The sequence below is a fragment of the Vigna angularis genome, chromosome 4 (genome assembly GCF_016808095.1).
Source record: "Vigna angularis cultivar LongXiaoDou No.4 chromosome 4, ASM1680809v1, whole genome shotgun sequence".
NCBI lineage: Eukaryota > Viridiplantae > Streptophyta > Magnoliopsida > Fabales > Fabaceae > Vigna > Vigna angularis.
The window spans coordinates 11,409,545-11,431,531 of record NC_068973.1 but is presented as its reverse complement, the minus strand read 5'-3'; the positions used below and the strand labels follow the sequence as shown (position 1 = coordinate 11,431,531).

The 21,987-nt window shown below is 32.4% G+C and overlaps 1 protein-coding gene across 1 annotated transcript; it reads right to left on the bottom strand.

Moving 5' to 3' along the window:
* Positions 1–15,919: 15,919 nt before the first annotated feature.
* Positions 15,920–20,531, bottom strand: LOC108332157 (serine/threonine/tyrosine-protein kinase HT1). Its single transcript, XM_017567325.2, has 3 exons — positions 19,680–20,531; positions 18,239–18,694; positions 15,920–16,278 (listed from the first exon to the last, which is right to left on the bottom strand). Exons 1-3 carry the CDS (start codon positions 20,037–20,039, stop codon positions 16,018–16,020), a joined length of 1,077 nt encoding a protein of 358 aa, XP_017422814.1. The 5' UTR covers positions 20,040–20,531; the 3' UTR covers positions 15,920–16,017.
* Positions 20,532–21,987: the final 1,456 nt, after the last annotated feature.

Genomic DNA, 21,987 nt, shown 5'->3' with positions numbered 1-21,987 from the left:
AAATATGAGAAAATGCAAAATAAAAGTTGATACGGTTTGATTGTTAAAAAACATGTAATATAATTTAGAATATTAAAATCAATATATTTTAAAAACATAATACATGTGGTCAAATTAATCAAATTCTAACTAATTTGTATTTAGTATCTTACTATGATAAATATGATTAATTTGTTATCTTCAATTTTCAATTATTATTTTGTTAAAATATCAATGAAACCACATATTCTTATACTCGGCAAGATGTACCGAATGCATGGAATCTCTTGTATATCACCCAATAGCTTCTACATTGTCCTTGTTTCACCGCTATTCACAGACAGAAGTTATCATAGTTGGAGATGAGCTTGTTAACAAAAAAGAAACAAGCTAGGATTTGATAACGATAAATTCTTAAGAAAAATTCAAAGTAACCTTAAAAAATCAACGATGTTTATGTCTATTTATTTTGATATTTATCTTTAGTATATAGAGCATAAAATCGAAAATTAGGGTTGACAGCGTATAATTAATTGTTTGGAGCATTTGGGGATTGGCATGGTTCTCTTTTTCGATAGTCCATTGTGTTGTGTTGTGTTGTTGTGAGAGTTTTGAAGTCATAAAGGTAGGTGGTTTTCTAGGTCTCATCTTCATCGTGCAAATATTTTTCATAGGACCACAAATTTTGAGGTTCGTATTTCTTCACATTTTATGCAAAAATCATCTCTAAATCAAGGTCAAATATGTAATTCAATCAATCTGCATTTATAAACAATCCATAAATAATTAACTTCTATTGGAGATTGGCTTCAAGTTGCGTTATGGGATTTTCAATTATTATACTAAATTTAGGATTTAATTGACCAAGACTAAAAATAAATAAATTTATACAGAGTTGGAGATTGAACTAAAATATCTAATTTTGAAACGTAAGAGTACCATGTGTATCTGATCTGATCCAAGTGCTTGATGCTTAAACTTTTTCAAAAATGCATACTTACTTTAAAGAAAAAGTAAAAACTGGAACTAGATGACAGGTTGAAGATGCATTTGTACAAACAAAAGCACATATGCTCTATTTCTTAAAAAAATTGAAATAAAAATGTAGAAAGTCTAACTTTGTTTTAAAGTTAAAAGTGGAATTTAAGATCCAAATGGTAGTGAAAAAAACTGAGGGGAGCTCAAAGCGATAAAGCTTAAAGAAGTCACAGTAAAGGCTGTGGGAGTTACAACCTAGTATGCCCGTGATTATTTTTATTTAAATTTCTTACTTTTACTATATTTTTTTTTACAATGATACGTTGACACTTTTTTTTTTTCATACTCCATCCCATTTAACGATTCTATATTCTATTACTAAGAGGGGTTGTAAAATGAAAATAATTAAGAAAAAAGTTAATGACTGCTTCTTATTTACTGAGCAGGACAAATTAGCTTAGCTAAGAGAAAAATATGTATGTGAGTGTTCTTTCTCTAAAATGTCACTGTTGGCTATATAAAAATTTGTAAAGATAAGTATAACCGTCAAATAATAATAAAAGAATGTGTCCCACAGAAACCAAATAGCAAGTACCTAACTCATTCAATTCATATGTTATCTAAGAGATTCAAAGTGATTAATGACACCAAAGAACATAGGGTTTTTTATTATTAATTTTTTACATTACACTAAAAGATAAGGGTGAAAAAATATAAATATTTTCCGTTAATAATTATTTAAATTCATATTATTTTAATTTATTTTAATAAAGTAATCATAAATTTAAATATATTTTTTAATTTTTGTCAAATTCAATTAATTGAATTTAGTTTGGATAATATTTTGGGTTAACGTGAGACAATGTGAAATCAAGAATTGAAATTACGAAGTTAGATTGGATCATATTAAAGGAATGTTTATCATTTGAGTTGGATCGAACTTATAAAATGTTGAGTTGGGTTGTACTTATAAAATGTTGTAAAGTTAAATCAAACTAAATTATGTATAAGTCTAGGTCAAGACTTAAGACAAGTCGAATTGATCTTAGTTTAACCTAAGTTAAATAAATTTACGATAAGACATGTTGGGCTATGACCATTTCAAACTAGTTGAGTTGGACCTAAATCATGTTAAGTCCATGTCAGACTAAGTTACACTTAGTATATGTTAGACTGGGTTAGATTGGAGCCACATCAAGTTAAGTTGGGTTGAGCCCATATTAGAGTGAGTCAGTTTGGATCAAGATTGGGCCAAGTCGAGTAAAATTAGTAATGGGTGGGGATGAGTTTAGCCAAGTCAAGTTACGACTACATCAAGTCAAAATAGGTAGGATTAGGTCAAATCAAGTCAGATCATACCCACACTGAGTCAAGTCAAACCCATGTCAAGTTAGATCCAGTTGGGCTAAGATTAACTCAAGCCCACATTAGGCCAAGGCTAAGATGACTCAGTGCATGCTATGTTGGGACAAACTAGTCCTAATTCAAGCCAAGTTGAGTCAAGTCTGTGTTGGTTTGAGACAGGTGACACTAAGTCAAGTCATTTCATGTCAAGTAGAGCCCATGTCAAGTTGACTCAAGTAATTCCTACATCAAGTTGACTCAAGCAAGACCCACGTTAGGTTTATTCAAGTTTGACCCAAGTTAGGTTAAGTTAAGTGGGGTCCATGTTAAGCCTCGTTGAGTTAGAACTAAAATAAGTTGAGATAGGCCAAATTAGATTAAGTCAAGTTAGGTCGCCCAGGTTTGGTTAGGATGGGTTAGATTCAAGCCACACCCATTTTAGGTCAAGATGGTTTAGGCCAAGTTGGGTTGAGTCTAGTCCACTTTAGGTCATGTCGAGTAAGGCCCATATTAGGTTGACTCAGGGTTAACCTATGTTAAACTAACTCAGATCGAGCCAATGTTAAGTTTGGTCAGGTCATGTTAGCCCTACATTGGACCTATTTGGGTCAAGAACATGTTAAACTTAATTTGGCCAAGCTCATATTTGACCAAAATAGGTTGATCCTAAGTTCAATAAAAAAAATAGTCAAGAAACATTCAAGTCATGTTGGGTAGGGTCCATTTCAAGCTAGGTCTCACATTGGGTTGGGTTCTAATTATGTTAAGTTAGGTCAAACCCATGATAAGTCAAGTTGAGTCATGCCCATGTTAATATGGGTCTAAGTCAAGAAATTTTGTTCGAGTTAAACCTAACTCATGAAGGGTTGAGTCAGATCCACCTAAGTCCAAGTTAATATGGGTTGAGTTGACTCTTGTCACTTGAGTTGGGTTAAGCCTATATTAGGTCTGGTTGAATCGTATGTAAGTGCAACTTAAGTTAAGTTTATATTAAGCCAATTTGAGTCTAGATTAGTCTGGGTTAGGTGGTGAACTCATGTTATGTTGGATTGGGCTTAACCCATGTTAATATTAGTCATTTTAAACTAAACTTAGGATAAATTTGGTTGGACTATATAAAGTGCAAGTCAAACTTAATCAAATCGAGTTAAATTTAAGTCAAATTGAATTTAACTAGACTCAATCCATGTCAAACTTTGTTTAGCGAGACTAAGTCCAAAATATGCTAAGTCGAAACCAAATTAGACCAATTCAAATAAAAATTTAAATTCATTTTCGAAAAATTATGCAAATTAATTTAAATTAAATTAAAAATTGTTATTGAAAAATCTAATCAATGTGAATTAGGTAAAATGAATATAAACTTTATATTTAATCTATTTTAATTTAGATTAAATATATTAATTTCGATTAAATGTATATTGAATTTTAAAAATGTAATTCATAGTCAATCATGTGAAAAACATATGCAATAGTCTAAATTATACGTGCACTCCATGAGTACTTCAATAATAAATGAAGATACATGGATGATAGAGTTATTAAACTTTGAATCTTTACAAGGTTAAGAACCATTCATTCAAGTTTAATTCCTCTAAGACTACTTATTGAGCTTTTGACCATAAAAGCTTGAAATAGAATCAACTCATAAACTAATTGAATGGGTCAACCTAGCGGTAGGCTAGCCAGCTTGAATAAGGCCGTGGCTCTTGCTCACAAATTTCTTATTGCACCCCCAAAATTTCAATATTCCTTTCTTATGACGTGCTAGATGAAAATAGTAGTTTTATATATTGTATAAAGAAATAAAAACAATTTCAGAAGATATAATTTAAAATAAGTTTTTATTAATTTGGAACTAATCTTTAATGATAAACTCGTATTTTGAAATGGATAATTTGGAGATAATTTTAAGCATTTGATTTCATTATAGAACCTTGTCTCCGGAATATTTGAATTAAATCATAACATAGGATGCTTTTGTTGTTACTGTTTGGTGATGACTGAAAAACAGGGAGGGTAGGCTTGTCTGGTCGATTGGTAATGGTGGCATAGGGAACCATTTGTGGAAGGTGTTGGAAATGGTGATAGCTTTGTTGTTGTTGTTGCTGCAGTTTTAAAGGGTTTTCCACTCCATACAACATTCAATGCCTCCATCAACAACCACTAACTTTTCAAAACTTAACCAAACAACCCTTAATTGAATATCTTATTTCACAGAGAAAATACAAAGAACATGAAGATGGAGAGACAAAGAACAGAGTTTGTTAAATATTTTGTTGTCGGGGAAAGGGTAAAGATAATAAAAGACAAAAAGTTTTGAAGCATCTGGTTTTGTCATCGGAGCTATGAGAAAAAAAAAAATAAACTAACAAATTTCAAATTATTTTAAAAAAAAGAATAGTAGATTGAAGTTTGAAATATTCCACAAAGTTAACTGGACAATAATAAACTTTAGGTTTAAATATAGTTTCAGTGTCTAAACTTTTTGTTTTTCTTTCAAATTTTAATATAATTTGGTAATCAAATTTTAAAAATAAGTACATAAAGTTCTTTTAATTTTATTATGTTAATTTTTTTTTGGTGATATTTTAGGGCAACGTTGGACCTATTTATATCATTTAATACATTATAGTTTAAATATAAGTTTATTTGACACATGTCATTTATTAAAAAATTATATTAATTTATTTTTAAAGTTTAAAGATTAAAATATAATTAAATTTAAAAAGAGATAAATTTCTTATAGTCGCAATAAACATATTTAAGACGTTTAGAATGATTAATTTTGTATAAAAAGTTAATTCAGATTGAAAAATAATGCATTCCAGCCACCGTTATGGAATGTTAAAAAATTTTCTAGACTACGTGTTCGAAAGTTGTTTTAACTCATTTACATTTCCACGTTACAAACAAAAAGGTATGATGAAATATTTGAGGTGTGAAGGAAGCAAAGGCCCAGTATCCAATAAGGTTCAAAATGATTTTACTTATAAAAAGAGTGGAGTACTTTTGCACCCCCAAAAATATGAATGTTGTCTCACTAGTTGTTCTTAACAAAATTTACTTCCAATTAAGTCCCTAAAATTTTATGTGGTTGATAAGTTGGCCCCTACTTTACCCCTTGTATATTTGTTAACTCATGCTTACCTCTTTAATTGAGTGTCATGCTAGCATATTTCTTTAACCCTTTATTCATCTAACTTATTATATAAGTGTCTTTAGAAATTATATCTAATAATTCTTGAAATATCATTTAGCGTATTTGATATGCCTTTCTTGTATATTATATATTTATTTTATTATTATCACATTTTTTTCATTATATTCTTTTAAAAGATTATATAAATAAACTACTAAAAAAAATCTTTATCTTATTATTCAAATATTTTTTGAGTATTTGATTTTTAATTGTGTATAGTACGTACATGTCAAACAACCAAGAGCATTGTATCAGTCTATTAGTCAATGAGTCACGTCGATTGTTAACATAAAAAATGACTTATTGGTTGACGTCCAATGCGACTAACCAATCGAAAAACAATTTAACGCAAATCAGCCAAACAATCATGTTAAGATATAATTGGGTCGTAATTAGACTGATAGTAAGTAAAAGCCCATTACAAATAGTACATATTAAGACATAATTGGACTATAATTAGGCCTGTGGTCTAGGGAGCGATGTTGACTAGGTGGAAGAAAACGAGAACATAGATGGGAGCAATGTGAGGGAACAATGGGGGAAAATAAGGGGTGTGGAGGTGGGAAAAGGAGGGCTTGGATATGCAAAAGGCCAACAGCCATAGGGAATCAGAAAGGGAGCAGAACCAACAATCACTGTATGATGGAGAGAGAAGAGGTGAGGGCATGGGTTGTGGAGAGAGGGAAATGAGGGATGAGATTAGGGATTCAAGACAGAGGGACTCGGAAGGGAGGAGTTTTAGACTTAGGGGTCAACCCCACCCTATCCCAATCCCAACTTACTTCCTATAAACTTTGTGGGCTACAACTTTAAAAAACTCCATATTGAATGAGCAAAAAATAAGAGGTTTAGTTTTAAATGAGATTAGGTCAAATAAGATTAGGTCTAGTTCATGCAATGTGGGTTAAAATAACATATCTATTCAAAGTAATAATTTTCTAAAATTTAAAGAAAAAAAATAGAAAAGTAGAAGAGAATAATGTTAACAATATTTTAAATATTATAACATTTTCAGTTCTTATTTTTAAGGAACATAAAGTGGTCCATTAAGTCATTATTTTTATCTTTTTAACTGCATAGAGGTTATGAAGCAGTTACTAATTTTGTTTAAATATAAAGTCTATTTATTTTTGAACTTGTGATGGCCAGAATTTATATAAGGGAATGAGTTATTCTCAGTTTTGATTACTAAGCCTATTCCTCTATTTAGAAAACACACCATCGAGTTTAAGTGAGTTAAGGTTTAGAAAACAAAGCTATATATGTTTCGATTACAAAAATTGCAATGATAAAATGTATGTACATTATTCTTTCATTTTGCTTTCGTTGTTTTTTATTTGAATATGTTACTATGATGTTAATATAACATTTTTAAGTCAATTTTATACTCTAATAATTTTATCATTTGGTATCAGAGCTATTGTTCATTCCTCTGCCCTGCATGTTTTCGTTGATTTGGTTTTTTAAATTTATGGGTTTTGTTATTTTAATTCATTTAATCCAAACTAAAATTCCCAAATTAATGTAAAACCTGATTACAATTTTCTTGTAGTCTTAAACGAAGCTTTTACCTTTTAAAAGCGAATAAAATTAGCCAAATCATCATTAGGATTTCCGGGTTGACGATGAACTGTTTCGTTTAAAGTTTTCCTTCTTCGCTTTTGTGTCGTCTTCCCCGGCATGATAGTCTGGTGCTTAACCTATATCTGGTTGTTCATTGGAGTTTGTAGGATTTTCCATAGCGTTATGGGATTAACCTGTTGATGACCACTTTCTTATGTGAATACCTCCTCAATCTCACTCTTTAGTGAAAGTCTCTATTTCACTTTCAAAAACAGTCTACACAAAATATAGAGCGACTATTTTCTGTGCTTGTGCTTTTTCACCAGTTTCTGCAGCGACTCGTCCCTGTCCCTGTTTGCATCGGCTTTGGCCATTTTTGTACTGTGCTGTTGCTTGATGAAGGGAATGAAGAAAGGTTTTTCTCTATTGAATTTTTCGTGGCAGAGAATTGGGTCTTTAAAGTTTGCATCTTTATTAATTAATAAAGATAGAGAAAAGGGTTTCTGCGCGCCTTGCAACTTTGTCATTGAACCCTATATTTTTTTTTCTTGGTTTTTACGCGTTGCAAAATTAATAAAGAAAGCGAGGGTTACTCCTCTCTGCCACGCACTTGAGAATTCAGCCATTCACTAAATTCTTTCGATCACACCAAATTGTTTTGATTATTTTATAGGTCATTTTAATAACCTGATGCAGCTTTATTTCCACGCAAACGCAACATTAATTGCTGCACTGGTGCTTTTATGTTTAATTATATTTAATTTTTTTTTAACATATAATATAGAATACGTAACATATTATTATTATTATTATTATTATTTTTAACATATAATATAGAATACGTAACATATCATGTTTTATAATATATATCTTTAAATGTTTTTGGATTAATAATTATGTATATTTTGTGGATATTATTTGTATGTATATATTTATTGTTATACGTGTAAATAGAATACGCATTATTATTACTATATTTGCATATTAAGAATTTTATGTAAATATTTATATATTATTAATGTTTTAGTAGTAATATAGTTTTAATAATTTAAAGAGTAGTCACAACATCTTTAATAAATTAAAATTATATATAAAGTTTTGCTATATGAGAAACATTAATTGTAAATAATTGTATTTAATACGATAAAATCTATCAACAGAAATTTTTGTCATTTTATATAATTAATTAGGATAAAATATTAAATTATATTTTTTAATTTAGCCACAAGAATTAAGAAAAGAGAACATAATTTGACAGTTTTATCATTAAGATAATGAGTCTAATTGAGTAAGACTTTATTTGATATCAAGTGTGATATTCTCGAGTTGAAAGGTGATAATTATAAGGTTTGGAAGGAAATAATTCTTCTTCATTTAGGCAGGATGAACATTGACTATGCTATTAGAAAATCAGAACCACCGGGTATTATTGAGACTAGCACTTCAGATGCTATCGATCTTTATGAAAAATGGGAGAGGTCAAATCGTCTCTCCGTAACGTTCATAAAAACCAACATTTTCGCTGGGATCCGGGGTTCAGTTGACAAGTATGAGAATGTCAAAGATCTACTAAGGACTATTGTTGAGCAGTTTACGACATCTGATAAATCTCTTGCCAATACCCTTATAATGCAATTTTCATCCTTAAAGCTCACTGGAATTAAGGGAGTACGTGATCATATCATGTGCATAAGGGACATTGTGGCTCAACTAAAAGCTTTGGAAGTTACCATGTCTGATTCTTTCCTAATACACTATATTTTATGCACTTTGCCTCACCATTATGCCCCCTTTAAAATCTCTTACAACACACATAAGGATAAGTGGTCTATTGATGAATTATTGACCATGTGTGTTCAAGAAGAAGAAAGGCTATTGATAGAAGAAGGGGAGAAGGTGAACTTGACCACTTCTTTTGAGAATAAGAAGAACCAAGCTAATAAGAAGGGAAAGATTCTTGCTAAGCCAGTTATTAAGAAGGAGTCTAGATGTTTCTTTTGTAAAAAGAAAGGACACATGAAGAAATACTGCTTAAAATTTAAGAATTGGCTTGATAAGAAAGGTACTCCATTTTCCTTTGTCTGTTATGAATCTAATTTGACTAGTTTTAATCATAACACATGGTGGATTGATTCTGGTTCTACAATCCATGTTTCTAATACCTTACAGGGTATGCAAAACCTAAGGAGGCTAGTGGGAAGTGAGCAATATATCTACTCAGGGAGTAAGATGAGTTCACATGTGGAGGCCATTGGAACGTGCATCTTAGTTTTAAGTAGTGGTTTTGTTTTGCATTTGGAAAAGACATTTTATGTTCCTTGTTTTTCTAAAAATTTAATTTCTGTTTCAAGACTTATACCTTTGGGTTTTTCTTTTAATTTTTCAGATTCTGGTTTTACTTTAATGAATAAATCTAAAGTTGTTGGTTTTGGTGAATTGTGTGATGGTCTTTATTCCATTTTTTTTGCAAAACAATATCGCTTATGATTCTATGCACGTTACTGCCGAGTTAAAAAGATGTGTTATGAATGATGATTCTTCTGTTTTATGGAACCGTAGATTGGGACATATCTCCATTGAGAGAATTAAGCGATTAATAAATGATGGAGTACTTTGTACTTTAGATTTTTGCTGATTTTGGGACTTGTGTGGATTGCATTAAGGGAAAGCAAACTAACAAGTTCAAAAGAGGTGCTAAGAGGAGTTCAAGTTTACTAGAAATTATTCATACAGATATTTGTTATCCAGATATGGACGCAAGTAGTCCAAAATACTTCATCACCTTTTATAGATACATACTACTCACGTTATATGTATCTCTACTTACTTCGTTCTAAGGATGAAGCTTTGGATGCCTTTAAAATTTTTAAGGCTGAAGTTGAGCTACAATGCGGAAAGCAAATCAAGATTGTGAGATCAGATATAGGTGGAGAGTATTGTGGTAGATACATGGAGAATGAACAAGCACCTGGTCCGTGTGCGAAGTTTCTTCAAGAACATGGAATTGTTGCCCAATACATTATGCCTGGTTCTCCAGATCAGAATGGTGTGGCAGAAAGAAGGAACAAAACTTTAATGGATATGGTGAAAAGTATGAGGAGTAATTCAAAACTTCCTCAATTCTTGTGGACTAAAGCACTAAAGACGACTGTGTATAAATTAAACCGAGTCCTAACCAAGGCCGTCTTAAAGACATCGTTTGAGTTATTCAAAGGTTGGAAACCAAGTTTGTGACATATACGCGTTTGGGGATGTCCGTATGAAGTGAGAATTTATTATCCACAAGAGAAGAAACTAGACCCAAGGACTATTAATGGGTATTTCATTGGATATGCTGAAAAGTCTAAGGGATATAGATTCTATTGTCCATCGTTTAACACTAGGATTGTGGAGTCAAGAAATGCAAAATTTCTTGCGAATGACTTGGTTAGTGGGAGTGATCAGTTTCCAAACATTGGGAATAAAAGACATCACTATGAAGCTCAACCCTCTAGCTCAAGTGATAGATTGGTTGTCATTCACACCCTTGATAACGGTTGAAAATACCGTTATTTGTGATGCAATTTTGATACTAAATGTACCATTTTCTGCTTAGAAACTTGCTTGAAATCATGTTTTTCTGTTAAGTTGTGTGAATAAGAGAGTTGAGGTTGAATTTGATGGTTTTATGACTAATTCTCCTTGTTTTGGTTGAAAATGAGATAATATGGAAAACAGGGATGAAGTGCTAAGGAGATGGAGCTCAAAAAGGCCTGGAAAAACACCAGAAGGGAGGAATACTCGAAGCTTAAGCACCCTTTTTGGAGGCTTGAGCGAAGAAGAGTGTTGCTCACCACCCGGGCACCCTTTTTGGGGCGCTTGAGCGCCGGAGGCACGAAGCTTGGGTGTCCTCTTTGAGGCTTAAGCGTGGTAGACCACCGCTCACCGCTCGGGCACCCTAAGTGGGGCGCTTGAGCGCCAATGACACGGGCCTGGGCTTTGTTTCTGTTCTATCTTCGCTCTATTTAAAGGACCCAGGCGTCATATGTTTTGTATCTCTGGCGGAAGCAGCACAACACAACACTCTTCCACTATTTGAAGGCGGATTTGAATGCGGGAGCTTCCATCCTCTACTTTTAGGGTTTTGCTATCTCATGATTTTCCATTATTCATCTAGTTTCATCATGTCTATGGTGAACTAAACTCTATTTTTTGTTGGGGGATGATGTAACCTTGTGAACTCTCATGTATTTGAATTGATTCTTAATAACATATGTTTTTTCATTAATTGTTAGAGTAATTCATCTGTGCTTATTACATGCTTTGTTTAACTCATTCATAGCATGATGTATGAATTGCATGAGTTCCGGGAGGTTCCTTACAATTCAGGTTCTTGTTGAATTCTCCCAAGAATAATATTGCCAGGGATGAGGGTGTGAGTCTTGGTCATCTTAAAGCTCTTGATCTTCACATTTAATTACTAAGAATGCTAGGAATTGCATGAACTGGTGATTAAGGATAGGCTTCTTTGCCGAGGGATCGGGTTTAAGTGATTTAGTGAGTGACGTTGACATTAATGCATAAAGAAGAATTCTTACATACATGAGAAGAAACTTGGTGTTCAAACACAAATGGGTGTTAGACAAACAATAATTGAAGCTTCACAACCTGCTGAAAATGATCTTACAGATGAAGTTGCTAATGAGGAACAACAAGATGATGTTGAACAACCTACTGAACAGTTGCTTGAGCAACAATTTTCTCAAGAAAATGATGAGGCAACATTAAGAAGATCTACTAGAGTTAAAAGGCCAGCAATTCCTAGTAATTATGTAGTTTATTTGCAAGAAGTTGACTACAATATTGGAGCTGCAAATGATTCTGAAACGTTTTCACAAGCCATGAGTTCTAAAGAATCAGATATATGGTATGACACCATGAAAGATGAGATGAATTCTATGGCATCCAACAAAGTCTGGGATCTCGTTCAGTTACCTAATGGTCTAAAATCCATTGGATGTAGATGGGTCTTTAAAACCAAGAAAGACTCAAAAAGCAACATTGAGAGACATAAGGCAAGACTTGTTGCCAAAGGGTTCACTTAGAGAGAAGGAATCGACTACACAGAGACCTTTTCTTTTGTATCTAAGAAAGATTCTTTCCGAGTAATTATGGCATTAGTAGCTCATTTTGATTGAGTTACATCAAATGGATGTGAAAACAACATTCCTTAATGGTCATCTGGAAGAAGAAGTTTACATGAAACAACCTGAAGGATTCTCTTCTAAAGAAGTTTGCAAGCTTAATAAATCCATCTATGGATTAAAACAAGCCTCCCGCCAATGCTATCTAAAATTTCATGATGTTATCACTTCATTTGGTTTTAAAGAAAATGTCATGGATCTATACCAAAAGGTCAGTGGGAGTAAGATTTGTTTCCTTGTATTATACGTGGATGATATTTTGCTTGCAACCAACGATAAAGGTTTTCTATATGAAGTGAAACAATTTCTCTCAAAGAACTTTGACATGAAGGATATGGGAGAGGCATCTTATGTCATTGGCATTAAGATCGATAGGGAAAGATCTCGAGGCATTTTGGGTTTGTCTCAAGAGACGTATATCAACAAAGTTTTAGAGAGGTTTAACATGAAGGATTGTTCACCAAGTGTAGCTCCCATCGTGAAGGGTGATAAACTCAGTTTGAGTCAATGTCCGAAAAATGATTTTGAGCGGGAACACATGAAGAATATTCCATATGCTTCAACAATCGTAAACCTTATGTATGCTCAGGTTTGCACTAGACCTGACATTGCATATGTTGTTGGAATTTTGGGAAGATATTAGAGTAATCCATGTGTTGACTACTGGAAAGCTGCAAAGAAGGTAATGAGATATCTTCAAGGGACAAAAGATTACATGCTTATATATAGACGAACTGAATGTTTGGAAGTGATTGGCTACTCCGATTCAGACTATGTTGGCTGCGTTGATTCACAAAAATCAACATCTGGTTATATTTTTATGTTAGCTGATGGAGCTGTATCTTGGAGAAGTGCCAAGCAGACATTAACTGCTACTTCTACTATGGAAGCTGAGTTCGTTTCTTGTTTTGAGGCTACCTCGCATTGTGTATGGTTAAAGAGCTTCATTTCTGGGCTTAGAATTGTGGACTCTATTTCTAGGCCATTAAAGTTGTACTATGACAACTCTATTGTGGTGTTTATGACTAAGAACAATAAAAGTGGATGTCGAAGTAAGCACATTGATATCAAATACTTAGCCATCAGATAACGTGTTAAGGAAAAAAATTGGTCATTGAACACATTAACACTGAGTTGATGATTGCTGATCCTTTAACTAAAGGCATGCCACCAAAGAATTTTAAGGATCATGTAGTGCGAATGAGACTTGGTTCCATGATGTAATTTCATTATCAGTACATTTATTATTTTCAATGAATCTCTTATTCAATTTGATGTTTTTTCTCATATGTTTTTGTGCACATTTATTTTGAGAAGATATCATTTAGTTTTGATCTAGCATAAACATATGGTTTATGCATTAAGTTGAAAGCTAATGTTGAGAGAAATATATATTGTGGTACATGGAAGATAACACTCACTATTAGAGGACCTATCGCCATGACTCGTATATATTTTGTCACTTGTTGTGGTTAATAATTGGATAAATGGACAGAGCGGTTGAATGTTAGCAATATTTTAAATATTATATTATTTTCAGTTCCTATTTTTAAGAACATAAAGTGGTCCATTAAGCCATTATTTTTATCTTTTTAACTGTATAGAAGTTATGGAGCAATTACTAATTTTGTTTAAACGTAAAGCCCATTTATTTTTGAGTCTGTGATGGCCAGACTTTATATAAGGGAATGAGTTACTCTCTGTTTTGATCACTAAGCCTACTCCTCTGTTCGGAAAACACACAATCGAGTTTGAGTGAGTTAAGGTTTGGAAAACAAAGCTATATGTGTTTCAATTACAAAAATTGCAATGACAGGAGATACGCACATTCTTTCATTTTGCTTTCGCTGTTTTTGATCTGAATGTTACAGTGATGTTATAACATGTTTAGGTCAATTTTATATTCTAATATTTTTATCAATTAACAGTGCAAAACTAATTTCTCTAATAAAGACCTCAGATTATCCAACTATCAAAATAAAGAACCATCTCTCCCAAAATTTGTTTTTAGAAATTCATGTCGATCCAATTATAAACAAAGCATAAATTATAATTTTACTAAGAAACTTGAATGTACCACCCGAGTCAAAATATATTTGACTAGTTTAAACTCTTTTAACATAGAGGTGAAAATCCAATCTAATAATACATGGAAGGCTCTTCCGACCAACAACGAAATGAAAAGAGACTCTCACCAATTATAAAAGTTATAGAAGAAACTAGAGGAATAGAGGAAGAAGATTTTTATCTTCAAACTAGAATACGAGTTGTGTTAACATCGCATATCTTTGTTTGACTCTCATCCAACATGAATTATTAGTTTTGATTGCTATCCAACATGAATAATTCTAGTAGATTTCCATTTTAAAGTTATAATGTTAATTTTTTCAAATCACCGAATGATTGAAAGAGACGGGTTTGGCCCATGCATGATCTTCTATGGTCTATATAACTACGTGAAAAATAAAGAGAGATTTGTCTTAAAGAGAAGACTATTTCAATTTTTGTGATATTGTATAAAGTAGAATTGTACACAAGAATATATAAGTTAAAGAAAGGTTATGATGGAAAAAAATCAAATGAAATCTTAAAAAACTTCAAAAGGTAACATAATCTGCCTAATTAAACAATTAATCCTTTAATTTTGAAAGCCATCCTAATATCTAATTATATTTATATTCATGCAAAATAAGTAATTTTAAGTGGAGATCATTAAGATTTTACATTCATATTAATAAATATTTTATTTATATAAATTTAAAGTAAATTATCTATTTCTTGTTTTATAGTTTTATTTATTATTCTACTTCATTTATACTCCTATAAAATAGTTTTCTATTTTATTTTTACTAAAAAGTAGTACTAATATTCCAGTATAGGTAACTTCAAAAAAATTATTAAATACCACTAAAAATAGTTTTAACTATGCAATTATATAAGGGTATAATTGAAAAAGGTACACAAATATTCTCTTTTTAACAACACACTTTTTGAACTCATTTTATTATTAACTAAAATTTATTAAAAACTACGCTTTGAGTTCAAAATGAACCAAAATTTTGAAAATTAAAAAATAACTAAAGAAACCAATATTTTTGAGATGAAAAAAAATGCATGTACTTTCGTTGGAAATAGTAAATTCCCAAATGAAAAGTACACAAGAAAAAAAAACATTTTATTATTGGTTAAAAACTATTGAAAATTCCAAAAATTCTTTTTTCTCATTCCATAAACTTCACTTAAAGTTTTGCAATTTAAATTCAACTTTAACTAAAAGTAAAAAGTTTGTTAAAAAGCATATCTGTAAGAAGAATTAGTGGAGAGAAAAAAAAAATAGGTGACTCACGTAATAAAGTAGTTGTTGGTCTAATTGATGCACACTCACCTTTGTCATGTTGTCCAAAAGTTTTCAGTTTTTACTACAATGCATAATCATTTTTGAACAACACGATTTTTCAGCTTTTACTATTACTTGTATGCATTAGGTGAAAGGTTAAACATCACATCTAACCCCAAAAAAAATCAGAGAAGAGAGAATTCATGGTAAAAAAAGAAGATACATTTAGCCATTAATAATTAATATATCTTTACTATAGAAATGAAAACAATTGATGGATGGAACACATGTTTAGTCTTTTCTTACTTAGTCTTGAAGAGGAAGAGAATTGCATTTGTTAATTGAACAAACTTTTTTCTTCCTATAGGTTCTGATATAATACAATTCTTGATAGTCACACAACTGAGAAATAATAGCATCCATTAGTAATGCTAAGCTTTGCAAGCACCAAATTTATGGCGTGCATTGCATTTTGGGAGGCACCCAAGAATAGTGTTACTACTACTACTACTAGGACTTGGTTTGTAAGTTGACAAAAACTCTGAATCCTGATCAAGTGATTCTGTGTAGAACTCCAAAATGGAAACTATCTCATCAAAATGAGGCCTCTTATCTGGGTTGCTTGACCAGCATCTATTTATCAGATCACTAAATGCCCAAGGACACTCACATGGCAATGGTGGTCTTGCATTCTACACACACAAAAAGTTCATCATACTCAGTTTCAAGATTCATAGAAAAAAAAATACAAAACCCCACTTAACTTTGCAAGTTTTAATCCATAAGAGAAGCTTTCGTAGTTATAAAACCCCACCAAACCTTATAGAGTATAAGGGTTAGCTTAAGTTAAAAGTTAGCTTTTTTAGACAAATTAACAAAAGATTATACCCAAGTTGATTTTAGTTTACATACCTTAGATAATTTATATATATTAATGGTGTAAATTATTTTTATATTATCATCTAAGACATACATAGTTTGTTGAACAATTGCCTTAAACCATATTCAATTCAACATGATTTTTTACTAGTAGTACTGTAAAACTATAAAATAAAAAGTTAAATTTTCCGAAACATATGTATGAAATATGAAGTTATATTGCTGAGTTTCATGAGTCCTGTACGTGGAACATATCAAAGGCAAAATAGTACAAACATAAACCGCCTTTACTTAATGGCATGTATATTTTAAGCATTTTTTTAGATTCAAAGAATATCTCTAGGATAGTGAAGCATGTGCAAAGACAATGAACGAAAAGTTGGAATGGACTATGTATATGTTTCTTGCAACTATGATTGGTTGGAAGCAATATCAGAAAAATGAGAAAAAAAAAATTAAAAAAATAAAAGCTTCTGTGTCAATTAGTGAGTCAATTATGTGGCAGCTTGTTGTGATGTGGTGTGCATGTGACAGGGAAGCAGAGGTGGTAGCAATCATTGATTTTCTTAAATAATGTTATATCTAACACTATGCCATATCTTAAATGTTGGAAAAGTAACCATCATGCAGATGTCAGGCAAAATGAAGAAAAATCTAATGTTATCATCGTAATTCAATGTTGTAAATGAGCTTGGATAAACAAGGCTATCATATCACAAACACAACCACATGTTCTGTAAAGATCATAGACAGAGAATAATTGTTGCCCACCACGCCAACACGTTTGAGAAAGATTCGGGGCACATAAACCATCAAAATGGGGTTATATAGCCAAGTGCATGCATAGAGAATGCATAGAGACATGATAGTGTTAAAGCAGATAGTGAAAACGAACATACAAATATATGTATATATGCATACAAAGGTGGATATTAAAGATTTTAATATGAGGAACAAGATAAACTTTTGTTACATAGATAATAATCATGCATGCCCATGTTATATACGTGTAAACAAATAATACAATGGCAAACTGTTCCCACTAAAAGGATCAGTAAGAAAACAACTTTAGAATAATAGAGAACGAAATAGATCCTCAATAGTACTATCATAATGATATATTGACAAAATCTACTTTGATGAGATGGAGTTTTTCATTCCTTTCTAAGAAGCTCTTTTCTGTGCTCAAGTTCTTTCTAACTATTTTCTTTTTCTTATTCTAGCTCGCTTGACTGGATTGAGATCTTTAACAGCATCCATGAAATTAACAACAATGAACAGTGTTACCAACACATTTTCTCTCTAGCACGTTCTTCTCCACGGGATGAAGTTCTTGTGGGTCCAACTAGTTTGAAAACGAGACTCATCAAATGAGAAATGGAACCCACATGAATTTCAATCTATATAAGAAAATGTGTCAGAAAATACTGTTTGAAAGTTTTTTACTAGTATTTTTCTTTACAAAATATCTGGTATGGCATTCTGTTGTTTTCCCCTTTGACAACAGATAGAGAACATTACTTGATTTAACCAGATTCATGTATAAATTTAGTGACTGAATATGCCTAGTGTCATTCAATGATTTAATAAAGCAATCTATTATACCACTAAGAACTGAAACATTGAGACAGAAGACAACATGTGCATACCGCCAATTTTTTAGGTAAATATGATGTTTAATTTTGAGACAAGTCAATGCAATGAGCACTTATTTTCTTTAAGAAATACAATAAGAGTGTGAGTGAAACAATTAGAGTAAATTCTGATGCAAACCTTGTGGGAAACTGCAAATGCTGCCTGCTCTGGAGTCATGTTGTCAAATGGAGTTTTTCCTGTCAAAAGCTCCCATAGAACTATGCCAAAACTATACACATCTACTTTCTTGGTATGATGCTTTTCTTTGATCATTTCGGGCGCCATCCAACGGTATGTTCCGGTGAATCCTTTTGCACTGCCACACTGAGATTCTAAGCATGAGATACCAAAATCTGCTACCTTTACACACATGTCTTCCCCCAAGAGGAGATTCTCTGATTTGAGATCCCTATGAAGAATCCCTTGAGAATGAAGATACTGCATCCCCCGTGCAATGTCAAGGGCTAACTTCAGAACAAGTTTGTGTGGAAGTATATCTGGTTGCTGGTGGTGCAGGAATTTTCCCAGTGAACCTCCAGCCAAATATTCAGTGATTATGCAAAACACAGGAGGTTTCTTGCAAGCGGCAATAAACTGCATCATCAATAAAAGTCAACAGTTCCTGATGAAGGGTTAATGTCTCTATATTCAGCACCAGAAATCTTGTATTTCAAACATTCTCTTCTCTTTAAAATGAGCAAATCTAAGCATTAATGACTGCTTTTATTGCTTTCTGTGTTAGTTAGGCCATTATCAACTTTCTAGAGAAAGCATTAATCAGTTAAAACACTTGTCTCTCAGAGCTCCTAAAACTCAATACTTGATCAACAACAAGATCCACCACAAGACTCTGGAATAATTGGGGTGAGAGGGTAATTAAATGACTAGCTAAAGAGATAGCCTAAATCAAAGACGAATCTCTGCTCTTATGTTCAATTTCAACCTTTCAATAAATGGAATGCAACGATATACTAAGGCATTGGAAAGCACCTTTGGCAGTTTTAACTTCATAAGCGCAAGCCTATTGCACCACTTTTCCAACTAATCCATTACTTCATTTTGCAGATAACTGTTTGCTTTTTGTTCTTTCTAGTTCCTTCACGAAATTTCACAACGCCTAGTTAGAATTGCAAGACAAAAACGACCTTACCACTGAACCATCGAAAAGATTAAAGGGGTAAAGAAGCTATCCTCAAAAGGTGAAGAATAAATGAGAATTGGACATTTAGACAAAGTATGAAGGCCAGCATCTTCCTCTCAAAAGGCACCAATAAATATTCCTAACAACGTAAGCAAGAGAATCATCTCTCGTATTCTATGCCAATGTTAATAATAAGACAGACACAAGAACAGAACAACAAATCAAGAAAACAAAATACTTCATTTTTCTGTACTTTTTTGGTAAAGTCATGATATTTTGTGACGAAGTTTAAGAGACTTCTGACCAGTTCATGTTATTTCTTACACATCATCCCCGAGATCAAACTTCTGACAAAAATATGCAAAAAAACATGACTATGAACCCATTGTATGAATCCATGTCGATAGAAAACACGTAGTTGAAGAGAGATAAACTTACAGTAATGATATTTGGGTGGCCTAATCGAAGGAGCAAAGAGACCTCAGAAGTGAATTGCTTCTCAAGAAAAGCAGCCAAGTCCTCATCCTCCTCCGGTTGACTAACGAGCTTAATTGCCACATCTTTTTGCTTGTAAACCCCTCTGTAGATTCTGCTGTGCCTGCCAGAGGCAAATTTGGATCCAATGAGCAACTGAGACATATCTGCACTCCATTCTTCTTCTCCTTCTCCCTTTATCTCAGCCCCCGGAGACACCAGATACTTAGACCATGACACTGCGCGGTTGTACTCCCCAAGTGAAAGCCTTCTCCCCAACTTGCCACTGTTGGAAATTTGCTTGTGCCACCTCAAGTTCTTCATGTGGCTCACACCTACCACCTCTCAAAACCATCAAAGTTCAACCTTTTTCCCAAGCCTCCCGCACCCCAAATGCAGATCCAGTAACGGCCTAAACCTCTAAACAAATGCACCAATTCTCACAACACCCAAGTGAGGAAAACTTCATTATCATGGCTTAAAAAGTAAGTGAGGCAACCACATTATAATTTTTTCTCACCATTCAGTCCCTCCCCTCTCACCCACAGCAGCTGATAACTGGAGGAAGAAAAGCAGGACCAAGGAAAAGAAGCTCCCAGCCTCGGTGAAAAGAACAAAATTTTAACCAGAGCTAGCGCAGAGAAAGAGAAAGAGAGTTAAGTTTTGTTGATTTCCAACTTCCAATCAAGTGCCTGCACCAAATGAGAGAGAGAGAGAGAGAGAGAGAGATAGAGAGGAGAAATAGTTATAGTTGGTCGTAACAAGACAAACAAAGACCAATACAATGAGTAAAGATAAAGTTGATATCTTACACAGACACACAAGTTTGAATCTTTAGTCCATTAAAGATTTCTATAAATAGGTGATTTTGTAAATATTCTTTTAAAAAATATATAAATTTATTTTAATTTAATTATTTTTGTAAAAAAGAAAAGAAAATTATAGAAGTTGTTACCGCAGACGATATACAGTTTGAGATAATTTAGGTTGGGGTGGTGAGGAGTGAGTGAGGGCATATGTGTTGGGTTGGGTACATTAGTCTCTTTACATTGGTATTCGTAACGTGCGAAGATCCACTTCCGAGGAGACAAAACGGGTCTGTTTGACAGCGACAGCTATGTACGAGATTTCCTCTTTTACCCTTGTCTTTCTCCCACATTCTCAGGTCTTGCCATTTGCTTTTACCTTTTACCCCACCCTTGTGTCTTTCTCATTATGTTGTGCCACCCAACCAACCCCCACTCCCCACGCACCACGTGGTGGTTTCTACTTTCTACTCTCTTCTCTACGCACACATCACAACAAACTAATGTTTCTGTCTACTCAAACTTACACCAAAATTATCACATCTCCCTTCTTTTTATACTGCACTACTTCATAAATACAAAACCTCTAAATAATGCAACACACTTTCTCTTTACCTTCATTTATTACTTCATTTGCCTCCTCTTCTATGTTAACTTTATTTATTCATAAAATTATGAACTATAATAAATATCTAAAATATTACATAATTGTTGTTACAAACTAACTTTTATTAACTAAATATTGTATCATTTTGGCCCAAGTAACATCTTGTTTTTAATGAGTTTATTTGAAGAGATAATTAAGTTTATTGAATGATTGATTAGCTTTGAACCCAAAAGTAGTGAAGATAAAAGATGATCATCACTTTAATTATTAAGCCAACTCTCCTCACGTCTTTAATTATTAAACCAGCACTCTTAAATTATGCACTTAATCATTTACGATGTTTCGTTTAGATTTTATATCAAATAATACTTTTATTGGTCCTACCAAAACTGTCATAGTTTTAATATTTTATTAATTGTTTTGTTTTTAACTCCTCCTCAAATGAATTTTTATATTTGCAACCGATAGATTTATTAAAATAATCATTTGTACATTTGTTTTGCAAATGACGTGTTTATATTATAAACAAGTCTTAAATTATCGTTATTTGGCGAAAGAAATAATGTTTAACAGAACTAAAAAGTTAGTTAATAAGTTAAAATAAAAGGGATCGATAGATACTTTCCTTTCATAGAGAAACCTTAATAAAGATTATGAACTAATATTTTATTTTACATAATTATTTATAATTATAGATATTATAGATGTTAATAGTTGTTTTTTTATAAGGAAATGTTAGTTGTTAATATTTTTTTTTAATAAAAAAATTGAAATCACAACTTCTTTCATAATTTTTAAAATTTTTCACCAAATAAACTATCTTATAACTTAGGTTAGATATATTATCTTTATTTTATAT